The 16,324-nt window shown below is 37.6% G+C and overlaps 2 protein-coding genes across 3 annotated transcripts in view; one reads left to right on the top strand and one right to left on the bottom strand.

The window, feature by feature from the left end:
* Nucleotides 1-4,357: 4,357 nt before the first annotated feature.
* Nucleotides 4,358-11,641, bottom strand: figla (folliculogenesis specific bHLH transcription factor). Its single transcript, XM_047592354.1, has 6 exons — nucleotides 11,384-11,641; nucleotides 10,332-10,478; nucleotides 10,125-10,214; nucleotides 7,099-7,251; nucleotides 5,971-6,035; nucleotides 4,358-4,841 (listed from the first exon to the last, which is right to left on the bottom strand). The coding sequence occupies exons 1-5, from the start codon at nucleotides 11,567-11,569 to the stop codon at nucleotides 6,018-6,020; spliced, it is 594 nt and encodes a 197-aa protein (XP_047448310.1). The 5' UTR covers nucleotides 11,570-11,641; the 3' UTR covers nucleotides 4,358-4,841; nucleotides 5,971-6,017.
* Nucleotides 11,642-15,769: 4,128 nt separating this feature from the next.
* Nucleotides 15,770-16,324, top strand: part of hk2 (hexokinase 2) — a 38,863-nt gene continuing 38,308 nt past the window's right edge. For both annotated transcript variants that reach the window (XM_047592082.1, XM_047592080.1), the window contains exon 1: nucleotides 15,770-16,062. In XM_047592082.1, coding sequence (XP_047448038.1) covers nucleotides 16,000-16,062 — 63 coding nt within the window. In that variant the 5' untranslated portion in view covers nucleotides 15,770-15,999. The remainder of the gene's footprint in view (nucleotides 16,063-16,324) is intronic.

Here is a 16,324-nt window from a genome sequence, read left to right as displayed (position 1 = left end):
TCGTCCACACAACTGCCGCTCACTAGATATTTTTTACCATTCTCTGTAAACCCTAGAAATGGTTGTGCGTGAAAATCCCAGTAGATCAGCAGTTTCTGGAATACTCAGACCAGCCCGTCTGGCACCAACAAACATGCCACATTCAAAGTCACTTAAATCCCCTTTCTTCTCCATTCTGATGCTCGGTTTGAACTTCAGCAAGTTGTCCTGATCACCTCTACATGCTTAATGCATTGAACTGCAGCCATGTGATTGATCAGCTATTTGTGTTAGCAAGCAATTGAACAGGTGTACCTAATAAAGTGGCCGATGAGTGTGTGTCTATGATTCTGGCTGTAGGTGTCTGTTAGTGTGTTTGTTTGTGTGTATGTCGGTGCAGAGCTCCGTCCAGTAAAACGGACGAGAAGCGGAGGAGAAGCGGAGATGCACGATGATGAAGAAAATGAAATGAAATAGCTTCACTTGAATTAGATCAGTAACGTCATTATTTGTTAAAAGAAGATGGGCCAGATGTGTCCTACAGGAAAGGTGACCTAAAATGACTTTTGCTGTTTTTTGGTGAAAGTTTGTCACGTGCAAGACAAATCATTAGAAAGTGATCTGTCAGTGCCACTCCCTTTACCTTGAAAACTGAAGAATTACATAATTCTAATAATTCTAATTATGGACTGGGAACATTTTTTCTGAGCTAAATAAACTTTTTTAAAGTGTAATTGTAAATGTCAAACCTGAAAATGTTATATATCTGAGCACATGATAAAAAAAAGTGAGACTTTCAGAGGGCGACAACATCGTAAATATAAAAGGATCTTAATATAGAATATGATGCACTGCTGTAGAATGAACTATCCATGTTTATAAAGTAGCTGAATCTTAAACGCAAGGTACACAGAAGTTAGCAGAATTTTTTGTATGAAAACTTTGTAAATTACAGGCAAGACAGTTTACTGCACAATACATTTACCTTTCATTCATGGAGCTTCACTGAAATTCACTGAGGAGTTTTTCTAGTATTTTTACAGAGTGGTATTGACAGTACACTATTAGATTAAAATCAAAATTTTATGCGAAACAACTTAACATATTTACATTTTTTATTTTTTACTAAATAAATGGAAAGCCTCGAGTTTGACATAAATCTGCTGAAGTTGTAAATTCAAATGTTTCCAGGAAATAGTCAACAACAAACTTTGAAATGGCTTGTTGTGGAATCTGGTACACGTACTGATGGTCAGTTGCTTGTTGCGACTCATAACCAACAACGTTCAGATGTTTTCAGCTCGAACACAACATATAAAACTGATAATAACTATTAAAATAGACACAGTTCACTCATGTCATGTCATTTGCATATTTATTAGACAAAGAAAGAGGCAGACATTGAAACATTGCGTCAGGTGAAGGAGTACGGCAGAGGAAGGTGTAGTCTGGGTTTTGTGTAGGGTTGTGACTTGGTGACTGGTTCTCGGGTACGCCATGTGTCGGGTCAAGTGTGACCATCTGGTCTGGTCCATTGGATGGAACATCATGGACGTTTGTCAGTGACGGCTCATCACCGCAATCTGCAATGGTGTCACACACTGCTCCTTGACTGTTCATGTATCGTCTTCAAAGTCAGAAAAAGAGAGTCATCAGTCACTTACATTTTATCAGAACAGTTTCACGAGACATTACTTCTTAAATGCACACTCTTGAAAATGTATTTGACTGGTCACAAAGCAAGTGTTGTTTTTGGTTATTTATATTTTGTCTTTTGAAATTTGGTGGAATTAGCAAGTGGTGCATTTAACGTGATCCACAGAAATATTCTCTTACCTTCAACACCAGGTCGAATCCTCCTCCTCTCTCTCTTTGTCTTTTTGCACTGTAAAAAAAACCTAGCTGACTTTTTCTTTGTTCCCACCATGAGGTAAACCTGTTAGTTCTCCAACCATGTGTTTAAAGAAGATATGAAATGGTTTACTGTGAACTCTGGTTCACATACCCATGGTTCCATCAACCATCTTTACACATTATGTAAAATCTGTAATAAATAGCTATGGAAAGAGAAACAATTCAGTCATGTCGCACAGTTTGCTGTAAGGTTTGGTGAAGAGCAGGATAAGTGTAGGAAGGCGTAGTTCATGTTTTGTGTCTGGGTGGGGTTAAACCACTGGTGGTACTCCCCATGGAGATATGGCTGCTGGAAGTTGCCACCAGCTGGTAGTTGTGAAGTACCAGTGAAAGGAACACACTCCATGACAGTTTCTGAAGACTTTCCATCTCTTGATATTGGCTGATAAAGTCAACGTTGTTTTCAGTAACAGCTTGATCTTCTAGTGTCATGATTTAACTATGAATTAGCTGAACATGAGCAGAGGGAGCAGAGCTCTATGCCTCTTCTTAATATCTGGCCTTCTCCTCTGGTGTTACAGAACTCGACTGTGAAAACAACAACAACAGAAAACAACACAGTCAGTTCACACTCTGACATACTGTTATGAAAACAAAACAACATTACCAAACTATGGTTAAGTTCATATAACTGTGGTTTGTGTAAAATTAAGAGTACACTAAGCAAACCATTTATCCTAGGATTCTGTTCAGTTCAGCCACAACATAAGGCCTGTGCTCCTTGTGGTAAACCAAGGCATTTAGCAGCTTCTTTATGTAGGGAACCCCTTCATCCTGGTCCGTCCTCTTTCTGTGACAAAAACAGAAAAAATACAATGAAGTAAGAACAACAAAATATTTGTTCTAATATAAGGTTCTGACTGTGACCAGAGCCATATATTAGAGAGGCTCTGCCAACTCAAATTATGGGCGCCATGTTTGCTACATCGGAGGGAAGATTCTACAGTGTAGCCCTATGGGGCACATATGCTACTGAAATAAAGTTCATGATACAGTTATATAATCAATTTGGGCTTACAGTGCAGACTCTCAGCTGTAATTTGAGGGTATTTACATCCAAATTGGAGACGGGGTTTAGGAATTAAAGCGCTTTACTATGTAGGTGCCTCTTTTTTAAGGCACCAACAGTAATTTGACAGTTGACTCAAAAGCTATTACATGGGCTGCATGGGCTATTCCCTCATTAATCCTTCATCATGTGAGCAGGTAAAATGTCTGGAGTTGATTCCAGGTGTGGCCTTTACATTTAGAAGCCTCAAAAACAGAAAGGCCAGATTAGACTTTGTCAAAAAAAAACATCAGAAGACACCAGCCCAGGACTGGGTCAGCATTAGATCGTCCTGTACCAGAATATCAGGAAGAAGAAGAGTGTGCAGAAGGCCTGGAACAGTTGATGCACACCACCAATGATGCATGGGCATGCAGGGCATCCAACAGCACTGGGTCACTAGTGGTTATTGATGATGTGACAGAAAACAGAAGCAAACCAGATGACTTCTGAAGTGTATTAGGATATATTTTCAGCTCAGACTCAGCCAAATTCAGTGAAGTTTATTGGACAGTTCTTCATAGCACCAATAGACAATGACCCAATACATACTGCAGGACCAGCCCAGGAGAAAGGCTAAGAAGAGAAATATTCTGTAATGTCCAATTCAATCATCAGATCTCCACCCAATCAAGCTGCTTTTCACTTTCTTCAGACACAAATTAGGGCAGATAGACTAACAAACAAGCAACAACTGAACAGAACTGTCAGGTGCAGTAAAGATCTGGCAAAGCGTCACAAAGGACGAGACCCAGTGTCGGGTGATGTCCATGAACTCCAGACTTCAGGCGTTCATTGCCTACAAATGATTCTCAGCAATACTTAAATGAACGTTTTATTCATGGTAATGTCAATTTGTCATTTACTTTTGAGGCCCTAAAATGAGGAGGCTTTGTTTAAACATAGTTGCTATTCCTTAAGGTTTCATAGGATATTTTTGTTTAACCACATGAATTAAATCTGCTCTTTCACTGCATCTCAGTTGTTTCCATTTCAAATCCAATGTGGTGCCATGTAGAGCCCAAATCATGAAGATTGTGTCACTGTCCAAATATTTCTGGGCCTAACTCAATGTTATGCTCTGACGAGATCAAAAGTTTACTTTCGACCCGAAGGTTGATTTGAGTCAAAAACACAGCACATCTCAGCCTTAAGAGTTGTCATGAGTCATTTAAGGTTTAGGCTGTTCTTCTGTTTATTAAATAAACGGTGCATTAACATTTAAAGATCATGCATTTTATTGTCAGTTTGCTGCAGAGGTTGTATTCACTTTAAAGCAACCTGAACAAGGAGAGATTTTTTCATAAAGTTCAGATAACTTCTTCACTGCAGCAATCTGAAAACCACTATTACTAATCTGGAAATATGTCTGAAATAACAGATAATGGATGAAATGAAAACACAAACCATTTTTTATGAATGTTGATATTTCCAGATATATTTGAAATAAAGATAAGCAGGTGACAGTAGTTTGATAAAAATCAAACATGAAATTAAAGCTTTTAACAAGAGACAATTTAATTATAATGACAACTTAACATCATGAAATCCAAAAAGGTCGTGGAACAAGCTCCTTTCTTCAAAGTACAGCTCATTAAAGCTGATAGTATTACATCAGTATTTACATAGTGAAGGTCTTGGTACAACCAATGTGTCCAAGCTAAATAAACAGTATTTTATACAACAACAAACTGGGGGGGAAAAAAAAAAAAAAGAAAAAAAAAAATCATTAAATAAATTAAAGAAACTAAAGCCGTCTTGTACATTTCATTTGAGGGCTGCCAAGGATAAAGATTGTAAAAATGAAAAACATTCATATTCAATTAAACAAAAAAACAAGTTAAGACAAATAAAAGACTGCTTTCTTCAAGATAATTCCTTTCTTCAAAGCAACAGGCCCCTACAAATAAAAAGACAATTATTCCTTTTGTCAACAACACAGTTCCTTAATATCACTATATTCAGCGCCTTGCTGATCATACTGTTAGTCTTGATTAAAGACATAGGCTCCATCTCAATCACACCCCATTCATTAAATATCGCACTACACTGTCATTTTCTCCAAGGTTTCATTAGTGTCTGAATTCTGAATAAACACAGCTTTTATTTTACATGATGCCATCGAAAATTTAAAACGCTTCCACCACAAGAGGGCAGTACAACAACACATTTCAAATTAGTGGAGGAAAAAAGTTCAGTTTTCTCCACTGATTTAGGTCTAAGAGCTCACCACTAAAAATGCAAGCAAGGCAATTACTTCATCAGTGGGAATGTTGGTGGCATTTAACACTAAACTCTTTTATGACCAAATATAAGTCAGCTACAAATTACAAGTGAATTATGCATTATGCAAAAAAGTCAGAAAAGATTTCTAAGTGATATTAATCTAAGAACTGTATATTTTGATTATCTGAACTGACATGTGAAGAATAAGCAAAAAGGTGAAAAGGAATAATATATTCAGGATATAATAATAAAAATAAATAAATAAAGTAACAAAGACAACAACAACAACTCCAAACCTCTTAACTTTTGGAGCAACAAGTGTATCCCAGCTAGGTGCTTTGGGGTTCCCTGGTAACATAAGTGGTGTCACTGACGCTATTCGCATTGCATTCCTGTATTTGTTGTGCGATTCGTGTTTTCTGGAGTTATACTGCAATCTCTGGCACCATAACAAATGGTCGTGTGACCATAAATAATTGATGAAAAATTAATTGAAGGACACGAAACCATCTTTACAGCGCGCCTTTAAATTCATCACAGCAGTTTTTGCCATTAGACCTTAATTAAAATGTCATCCATGTGGTTTTGTTTCATTAACCAATTATCCATTAATAAATGACCATTTGACATTTTACAGCCACAGTATATACTTTTATATAATTTACACTCCACACTTTATTACTTTTGTTTATTTTTAGAATTGTATAAAAAAATTATCAACTTTGGTAATGCTGTGACTTTACTTTAGAAAGCATATCTGATATGACTGATTTGATATTCATGCATTTAAAAATGAATCCAACCTGGCAAATTTCCGGTGTGGCTCCAAGCCATCTGCTCTAAACACCATTCAGCAGGGTTGAGACATCTGTGAAGTGAAAAACGAAACTGCTAACATCTGAGTTCCTACGTTCGTACAGTGTGTTTATGATATTTTCTGTTGCAGTCTCTGCTAAATTAAAAAGAAAAAGAAAATTAAAACATCTCAGTTATTTGAGGACAGAGAATTTATGAGGAATCTTCTTTTCACTTCAGACAGATTTCCTAATCTGAATGTTCCATTTCATCGAGTCACACACGTGCTCCAAGTCTGTGTCGAAGCCACACAGATGTTAAACCTCAATAACAGGTGATGTGAAACCTGTGATTATGGTGTGGGAACTGTGAAAAGGCAGTCATGTCTTGATCTAAAGCGCTTCACCTTGAATTATCCAATCAGATGAGGAGACACTTGTGAGGACAGTTTGAATGTTTCAGATGTCAGGGCTACACTGAATACAATCAAATGCTTTGTGTTGATTGCCAGTTGTAATTGTACTCTGCTGGATCGTTTCGGCAATTACACATGTGCCTGATTGCCTATTGTTTGCAGGGTTCCTCTTCAAGACTTGTGTGTAAAAGCTGCCTGTCTCCTGTTTGGAAGGTTGCACCATTTGTCAACAGTGCGTATAAAAAGCAGTTATTTAACAAAACTAGATTATATAAGTGTATTATTATATTATAGAAGTGTATTTCTCTGTTGAATATCCTAGTTTTCTTGAAGTTGCTTCACCACCCATGTGGCTTCTTCAGCTCTAAATGAGGTTAGGTTAGGTTTTAATTGGAAAATCTGTGGGTGGTGCATGCATGAAAGGAACTTAACAAGGGTCTGTTAACACAACACTCAGGACATTAGGATAAACGTGGCAGTGACCCCTTTGTCTACAATTAGCGGTGATATATATATATATATATATATATATATATATATATATATATATATATATATATATATATATATATATATATAGACACACACACACGCGCATATAATTAACACGACCAATGTAACTGACAACCTTCACAGAAAACTCTGTGTTCCACATCAGCAAAGAGAGCTGACAAAACATCCAGCAGATAAATAGTCAGAGACCAGAAAGGAAACAGTTTACCGATGTCTGATCAGGTGCTACTTGGATGATGAACTGGTATGCAGGCATCACACAGTGTTGCAACACCAGCCGGCTCATATCTCCGTCCTCTGTTACCAGTTCAGGGGACATGGAGAATCCATCTTCAGCGTGCTCCTCTGACATGTTCAGCAACTGTCAGGACACATGTATCAATTAATTAAGTAGCCGTCTGCATTGAGCTTATAGGGAGACGTCACATTTGATATGCATTAAGTAAAAACTTTTCCATGCAGTTAGAGAAAGAATTAATAAAAGGTGTAAGTCCCTCCATATGTTCTTACTCAGACTCATGACAAAGCTAAAACAATGCTTTTGTCTTAATATTTATCGCAACGGCCGAGACGGAACTCAAACTGTGTGGTTAAATAAGTCAAACACAACATTTAGCCATGTTTTTGAATACAATTTAAATTATGTGAAAATTTAATTAAACAACTGAAAGAGCCCTTCGGGGTCTTTGCTTTCATGGGGAAATGAAATAATTTTAGTTACAGACTAAAGAATTTGAGGACAGAAACAGTAGACACACAACAATAAAATCATTAAAGTCTATTGAAAAAAAAAGAAGATATTTATATCATTTTCAGAGAAGTTAACAGAGTAGCCTGTCAGACTGCCAAACACTCATCATCCAAATAATAAAAAAGGAAGCACTCTAGCAAAGACAAAATGCATTAATGAGAATTTAATTTCCTAAACCTTAATTTGTAAATAATTTATGTCAGATGCCAGTCAGCCATTTTCTATGACGCAACAGTTAACAGAAAGTGCTCAAAAACATATTTAAGAGCAGTAGAGAATGAGACATGAAATTGGTCAATGCTGACAGTGTTGCTGGTTTATTGAGAGTCCATAAAGAATAAATATTATTTTTATTGATCCCTCATGGGGAATTTCCTTCTCTGCATTTGACCCATCTATTATACAGTGGTGCCTACAGTTGGCCTCAGGTAGACCCTTTAACCTCCAGGCTGTGGTTTACAAATCTGCAAGACTCAACAGAGATGTTAGTGAGGAAATGTGTGATAATAATTATAGAATTTTGACTTTGCATATTTGAAATATAAAAAGTACACAATCTGGTGTATGTTTTTTGTAATACAAAACACAAGTAGTACACAGAACTTCAAATCCTGCTCGCCAGTACTCATATTTTTCTCTGTGATTAGCAACGCCAGGACTTGACTGACACACTTGCAGTGAAGGACTAAGAATGACACCTGTGGACCACTGAAATTTTGAAGTACAGGATAAACTCTTTTTTTGAGGAAGCTTTTACATTATTTTCTTTCTCTGAGTTGTGAGTTTGCCTCTGGATTAATATGTTTCGCTATGATACACTGACCAAGGTCACAAAGCTATTTCTAAAGATATTTTTTAGGTCTGTTGGCTGGGTATTCTGTTAAAACGTTCCAGCTCTAGACATTTCATGTAATAAGGGCAAAAATACTTTCACCTTGTTATTTATTTTACACAATAAAGTATATTCTGTTATTGAAAACTAACATGAGAATGTTAAAGGAAAATATTGGATGCAGCCATTTTCTTAATGCATTTCAGAGCAATTTGGCTGGCGAGCATATGGGCCTATGTGCATTTCATTGAATTTGTTCATTGTACTTAACAGGGTTACACTGTGAACTTATTTTCTAGAAGAACACATGTTTATGAATCACTAGGGGAGGAAATTTAGTTTATTTACAAAACAAAAAATATTTTTAAAAAATCTGATTGGAAATATCTACATCAAATTATTGGGATTGGATGAGAGGAAAATAAATAAATAAAAATCTTGATCAAGATGTCTCTGGTGGAACGTGGTGAACAAAGGCTTAGGGAACCAGTTTCAATTTTGTATATTCTCTTTTTATTAAATGTTCTCTTAAGTAGATGAAGAAACCACAGTTAAACAAAAACATTATAGTTGGTCATATATTTGAGAACAATGGACCAATGTTAAAGATCTGTGAGAGGCAAGATTATGGGAATCTTTGGTTTAATCTGGTATGACAACTATGTGAAGCAATAGTTAAGACTAAACGTTTCCGGTAACAGATAATCAGCCTTTCTCATCAGTTTAGAGGAATTTCAGGCAGTTCCTTTGAACAAAACAGCTTCAACTCTGGATTCTTGGGAGATTTCTGCACATAAAGTGATCTTTTCCATTTTTTCAATAAAGAATTATGATTGAATGGCTTAGAGCTCATTGTTTTGTCAAAAATGGTAAAGAAAAACAGATCCAAATCAAGACACGTGTTCCACACATACGAATGAAAGATTCTTAATGCAAAATGCAGCATTTTCGTCTGCTTATATATTTGTTATTTCGGCCTCATTCATCTACTTTTTTCCAGTAAACTTCAGGTGTTTCCACGTGATCCTCACATTTTTAAATGGGTAGCAATGTCCTATTTGTAGAGCAGTGGTTTTCTCCTACAACTCATTCATATATTCATGATTCTTTTGATGGTGTACATTAACATAAATCCATGAGAGTTGTAGTTGCTTTGAAATTACTTGTTGAACACTTGTTCCTTTTGTGACCTTGCAGACTACGTAAGTGCTTTACCTTGAGGCAAGGTAACAACGGTTGTACATGTGTACAGAACTTAATGTCTGAATTTTAAATGGTGGAGCATTCACTCTTTTTACTCTTAAAATAAAACGAGAGGCCGACCCACACCTGACTTTCCCACTGGTTAAAACATCCTCACTTTATTGATATCTTCCTATCAGTCCCTGAGGTTCACATTTTTGTCACTCCTAGGTAAGTAATATTGATTCATTTCCCTAGACAAATCAACACTTTTGTGAGAAAATGTGGTGATATTTAAACATGTATTCATAAATACAAAAACACTAAGCATCATTGTAGAAAAAGACACGGCTGTAGCATCTGTCGCAGCCACACAATGGTTAGACTCCAGTACAGTTAAAGTTCACATAGTCCAACTTGTATGAAACTACTGGTCTTAACCAGACAATAGAAAAAGACAAACACTTACATCATCCACTCTCCATAGGTCATTTCCCAGGCCTTCAGTCTGACCATAAGTGATTGCATTCTTTAGGAAATCAGTCCCACTGCTATCATCCTAAGAAACAGAAAAAAAAACACTAGCCAACACTTCAAAATAAGTGTCAGTGCTGTCCTTGGGATACAACAGAGGACACTTGTTATTTGATAGAGTCTCGCTGAATGCAGTACTTACACCATTAGTGTCCTGTAAAACTGCAAGAAGCAATCGGATGTATTCTGTCGCAGCCTTAAGAGTATCCACTTTACTGGGTTTTCTGTCTTGTCGCATCAGTGGCACCATGCGTTTCAAACGGGAGAACATTGTATTCAAGTTCCGGATCTGCAAACAAAAGTGCAAAATAAAAAGTATGAGGTGTCATACCCACAGTGTGGCACTGATGACCGGAGCAAATCCTTCCTAATATTCCACAGCTACACTTGACGCAAAACAAATACAGCAGATGACGCTGAGGAGTTCTACAGGGCTTGAAGCATTCAGAGGTTTGTGCCATGACTTGGATGACTGAGAACCTTCACAGACAGAGCATTTAAGCTCTGTACTGACAAACGCTGACATATCACGCCAACAGAAACAACGGAGAACACAGTCAATGTTTGAATGTTTACACATTTGGTATAAATAACCCAGTATATACACATAAAACAATTAATCATGATATGATATATTCCAAACATGAAGCCAATGCACGGCTGGATGAGAAATGGATGATAACGCTGTGCTTTTAAGCCGAACTCCACTTATAAATATTGTCATTTTATAGGACCAGGTTCACTGTCACATACACAACTTTGAAAATATAATGATGGACTGTGTCTTCAGTCCCTGGTAGTTCGACACACTTACTAGTCGTGTAGCGGCTACGAAAAACAAACAAACATAAACAGACTGTGGTTGGCTCCTTTAGCCTTAATAAATGTAGCCGTTGTCGGGTAAGAATAAAAGCCAAAGTTGAAATATGCTTCTGTTGTTGGTGTTGGCTAGTATGTTAAATAATACCACAGTAAAGGCTTATACAGGTATAGCTTAGGACAGTGTAGGAGAAGGACAAGTGGCCGAGTTACTCGCTAGCTAATGAACCACAAGTTAGCTAAAGTAAGATTAACAGTTCTTTTATTTTCGATGTTCTTTTAATAAGGTTCAGACCCAAACCGAACTTTATTTAAGAAAAGCACTTTTTCTTTTTTTTTTTCATGCATTTAAAAACATAAATAAATAAAACTCACTCTTAGGCGTTCCTTGGCGTTGACTAACTCTCTTTTTTTCACGGTTTCGTTGAAGTCCTCAGCGATGAAGTAAACGCCCTCCCGTCCTCGTTTGAACTTCTCGATGTTGCTAAAAACTGGGAGCGAAGACTCGCCGGTCAACCGCTTCAAAATATCGCCCATTGATTCTTCCTCTGGCACCTTCATTTTTATTTTCTCCTATGCCATAGCCTCATGACAAGTGAGACGTGAGGGCAGAGAGAGGGCAGAGATAGGATCACACCTGTGCTACCTGTTTAATTAGCTCCCTGCAGCAGCAGCAGCTTCAGGTGTCCATCGTTTATTTCATGTTCATATCACAGAAGCTTTTGGTATTCACAAATATCTATCTATCTATCTATCTATCTATCTATCTATCTATCTATCTATCTATCTGGCTGGCAGAAGCCTTAATTAGACTACTTGATACCATTTGCTTGGGCAAAATATGTTCACATTTCCTCCACTGACTTAATTATCTCCGCGTTTGGGAGATAAAGCATTCCTGTTAATGTGGGGAAGGAGGCCTTAGTATCTAAAATATTCTGTTCAGATGTTGAAGTGTTTGTTGTATCCCCTTCTTTTTATGCCACATTACTTAGGAGTGAATGAACACCAGGCCTTTATAATGTTCAGCATCCAAGAAATTTCAGGTGTTAATATACATTTCAATTAAAAAGTGTATTATTGCATATCTATGTGCTTTTTGAGAACAGTATTTTGGTGTAAGTGTAAGGGGTATGTACCCCTTCTCTCTTTTGAAATTTTAGCATTTTCCCTGTTACTAATGCTCGTAGCTTCTTTGAAGCCACTACTTCAATCTTTAACTAGTCTTCTTTAACTCACACCAAAGATTTTCATCCAGGTATCCAGCAAATGATATAGCTTTTCATGAAATTCCAAGCACAGCTTCTGATTTTGTGCTTACTGTAAGCTAACACATGTGAGCTTTTGAGTTTGTTAGCACTTCCATTAGTTAACTCAGCTTGCAGAATGTTGTTCCCACCTTAAAATCAAGTAAATTGTATGTTTATGACATGTATTATTCTTAGGCAGACCTCTGCTTTAATATCTATCTGTCTCTTTGGAGTAATACATGAACAGCCATGCATATATACACCTTGCACAGGAGATCAAAGCTTCACAAGAAAATGACTTGATCTGGCTCTAAGTTTACTATTCTGTCTTTTTCCCTTTTTCCAACATTTATGGTGTGTGTGTATTGCTTGTATCACTGTCACATATACAGCACAAAGGACTTAAAACATATTCAAGCTCTTAAATGGAAAGGTTCCATTCCCTGCCCCTGCAGGGAAGTCTAGAAAGCCCTCTCCTGATCCACTTCTACAAGCTCCTCTGGAGGAACATCCCCAAAAAGCCTCTCCGGGGAGGCGGCCAGGAGGTATCCTTACCAGCTGTCCCAGCCACCTCAACTGGTTTCTACTCTGAGTTCTACTCTGAGCTCGTCCTGTGTATCCAAGCTCCTAACCTGATCTCCAAGGCTCAGCACGGGCACCGTGAGCAAAAAAAATTAATTTCGGCCACTTGTATTCATGTTCTTGTTCTTTCAGTCATTACCCAAAATCTGGAACGTAGATCCGTTGTGAATTGAGACCTTTGCCTTTTGGCTTCGGTCTCTTTTTACCACTGGACCAGTTAAGCACCCGAATAACTGTGGACGGTGTGCTTAACTGCCTGTCAATATCCTGCTCCATCCTATCCTCACCCATGAAAAAGATTCTGACGATACTTGAAGTCCTCCAGTCTCTACTCTCCTCCACTCTTGACTCTTGATAATTTACTCTCGTGGGCAATTCACCCTTTTCTGACTGTGGACCATGGCCATGGATTTGGAGGTGCTGATCTTCATCCCAACCGCTTCACACTCGACAGCGAACCGCCCCAACAAGATCATGTGCAAAAAGCAGATGTGACATTCCATGTCCCAAGAGCCAGCTTCCATAACTGAGGATCAGACCGCCAAGGCCCGTGCCTTGGTCTCCTGCCTAATCCACATTGCACTGAACCCTTCATGCTCCTGATAGGACAGCTTTCACCTTGGAGCCAGGTCTGGGACATACATCCCTTACCTCAGTCAGGAAATCCTGGAATGTCAGGTGTGGTCCCATTTTACATCTTCTGTCTGACAAATATTTGCTTAATCTGTAATTCTTTTCTATGGAAGCATGCAAAGCAGCCTTTCCTGTTTTCTTGCAGTCTTCAGGTGGTTCCAATAGGTGAATATACAAAATTTTAAAGTTATAAGTTGATAAAAACAGTAGGTCACTTCATCTAATATGTGTTCTGCTCAGAGCAGCCATCTGCATGTTTCCTGAACATTATGACAATAAATCATGTTTGGAGGCGAATTTTGGCCACCACTGTGTATTCTTTCCTTTGAGAACAGACGGCTAATTCATATTGCACTGTCGTTTTGTTCATTGGTTGTTGGGAAAATCTAAGCAGTTTTAGGAGCTGCTGGCTGATTCCCGAGATGAACAGCAAGCATGTTATCCATTCTCTGGAATAAGGGAGTTTATCCCTTAAGATGGTACCAAAGCCTCCTTTACCTGTTAGGCTTTAAAGTCTCTGTAGGGCCCTCTACACTCTCCTTAAACCAGTGTTTCCCATTGAACGTATCCAATCACAGAGGGGCAAGCTTTTGCCAGAACATTTTAAAAAATGGCTCGTGACTTTTCCCATTTTGCAGAGATGACACAGCTGTATTAAGTTAGCAATAACGACTGGCTTCTCTAACTCTTCAGTCTAACTGATTGATCAAGTGAGTGAATGTCCAACTTTTCAGAAAAAAATGTCAGGGGTGGCATATTAATAGATATACATGTAATATTCCTTAAACACATTTGTCATTTACAATGAGTTCAGTGGTGTTAAGATAGTGAATTTGTTTGCTGGCCTTATCTTCATTCTCATAAAACTGGTACCTTGTTTGTGGGAGAAGTTCAGTTGTATATTGTATCGTTAGAGCGCCACTGCTTTGTCAAAAGTATAGATTTATCAGATGATGAAGAGGAGGACTGAATACAACCTGAAGTAAACCTCACAATGAGATCAACTCGTGTTATGGGAAGACTATGATGGACTTTGAATTTCAATAAAACTTGAAGACTGTGTATGTACATAAGATGTATATAGTTCTTTTTTTTTCTTTCTCTCTCTTTTCCTGTATCTGTCTGAGGGTTTTTGTTCATGTGTCTCCACGTGTATGTCTGGTTGAGGAGGCACATGTTTTTTTAATCAGCAAACTGGAGAGAAAATGCAATGTGGAGGTTGCAGCATCAGAGCCATACAAGTGCTTGTCTCTGGAGGCCTTGTGAAAAATGCAGATGCTACATATTTGAACTTCTTGTGTAACATCTCATCCAGCCCTCTGTAATTTATTCAACATAACTTGGACAATCCTGCTCATTATACTGTATAGCTTTTGATAGAAAGGAAGAATAAATGAAGGTTAAAAAAAAGTGCTCTCTCCTTTATGGGCAGCCCTGGAGAATCTTATAGACTTGAAAACACACCAACCTAGTTAATGTTATTGTTGCTGCTACCACTGATGATTTTAAAATCTGAGAAAAGTTTGTGCCAACATATACACGATAGAATAACATGAAAGAAGATAAAAATGTTCAAAGCACATGTTTCCATTTCATTAGCTTTTAGATGTCTGCCTCAATTTGTGACCAAACATGATTTTCATATAAATTATTCATCTGATACATATTTCACTGCTCACTAGGGGTGGCCTCTCTTGCTTTACGTCTGTCCACCTTAGACTAGCTGACAGGTCACAAGCTCTCACATTAACATTAACTATATTTAAAGCTATAATTAAAGCAGAGATGCTTTTGAAAATAATGCCATGAACAGTTTTGCTCAGTTCATTTCATGCAAAGCATGAAACTAATTGATCCCCGAGATATACTTGCACAAAGCTTTTTTTCAGATCCTTGTCCGGTGCTTTGTTTTAGCATCTTTGATAACGAGGTGATTCTCCTGTGGACTGAGGTTGTTTTAAATTGTTTAATTCTCTCTTAAAGTAATCTCATATTGCCACAGTGCTCAGCCTATTTTGTGCTCTGGTGTTATTTTGGTACTGAACAAACAAATATAAATAAATAATATAATATATATAATATAATAATATAATGTAAATAAATACAAATGCTGTATGCTGAAAAAAATGAAAACATGCAAAGCAGCTGCCAAGTGTAATGCAGTAAAAATCACAAACTAAAGTGAATATGCAGTCAAAGTGAATCCATGTTACTTTTGGTTTCAGGTGTTCCTATTATTTTGTCAATGTTCAACACTGCGCAGCCAATCAGCGTCTTGAGATCCGGATGACGTAAACAAGATCATCAGACCAGGAAGTTGGAAGTTTCCTGCTAGGCGACTCCTACTTTTAACGAGTTTTAATTTAGTATATATATTTTTTTTAGAAAAGCAGTGAGTGGAGCGTGTTAATTATTGTTCAGTATTTGTTGTTAAAAGTGTCCGTCTTTGTAGAATAAACTTTTTGGAAGTCAGTAAAGCGGGAAGACAGAGCTGGTCGTAAAGTCGTCACTCATCATTAACTTAAGATGTTGCCCTCAAATCTGCTGGCTAATTACTGCACCGAACTCCACGATGACCAAGCAAATAAAGTAAGTACCGTAATAAAACACTCGGCTGGGTTTTCTCTTGGGTGTGGGGTGGTATTAGGACATGACATTTGAACATACCGTCCTTCTCTGAGGACGTGAAAAATGGAGTCAAACACGCTAGACTGCTAGCTTCTCTGTACCTTAATTATTACCACTTCTGTGTGAAGCATCAAAGAACTGACAGCTCTTTGAAGCTCTTCGGAGTATTGAAGTTCATTAAATAAAACAGCCGGCAGAATTAAACCTTGTCTATCTGTATGTC

This window comes from Mugil cephalus, chromosome 8 (assembly GCF_022458985.1).
Source record: "Mugil cephalus isolate CIBA_MC_2020 chromosome 8, CIBA_Mcephalus_1.1, whole genome shotgun sequence".
Classification (NCBI taxonomy): Eukaryota; Metazoa; Chordata; class Actinopteri; order Mugiliformes; family Mugilidae; genus Mugil; species Mugil cephalus.
Note: the sequence above shows the minus strand (reverse complement) of the source record. Positions and strands in the feature narration are given on the sequence as shown.

Excerpts from the sequence above, each read along its gene's own strand:
- figla (XM_047592354.1), bottom strand. The coding sequence starts at position 11,569 with ATGAAGGTGCCAGAGGAAGAATCAATGGGCGATATTTTGAAGCGGTTG. Across the intron at positions 10,479-11,383 it reads ACGCCAAGGAACGCCTAAGA|ATCCGGAACTTGAATACAAT; the intron begins GTGAGTTTTATT and ends TTTTGTTTGCAG. Across the intron at positions 7,252-10,124 it reads ACCTATGGAGAGTGGATGAT|TTGCTGAACATGTCAGAGGA; the intron begins GTAAGTGTTTGT and ends GTGTCCTGACAG.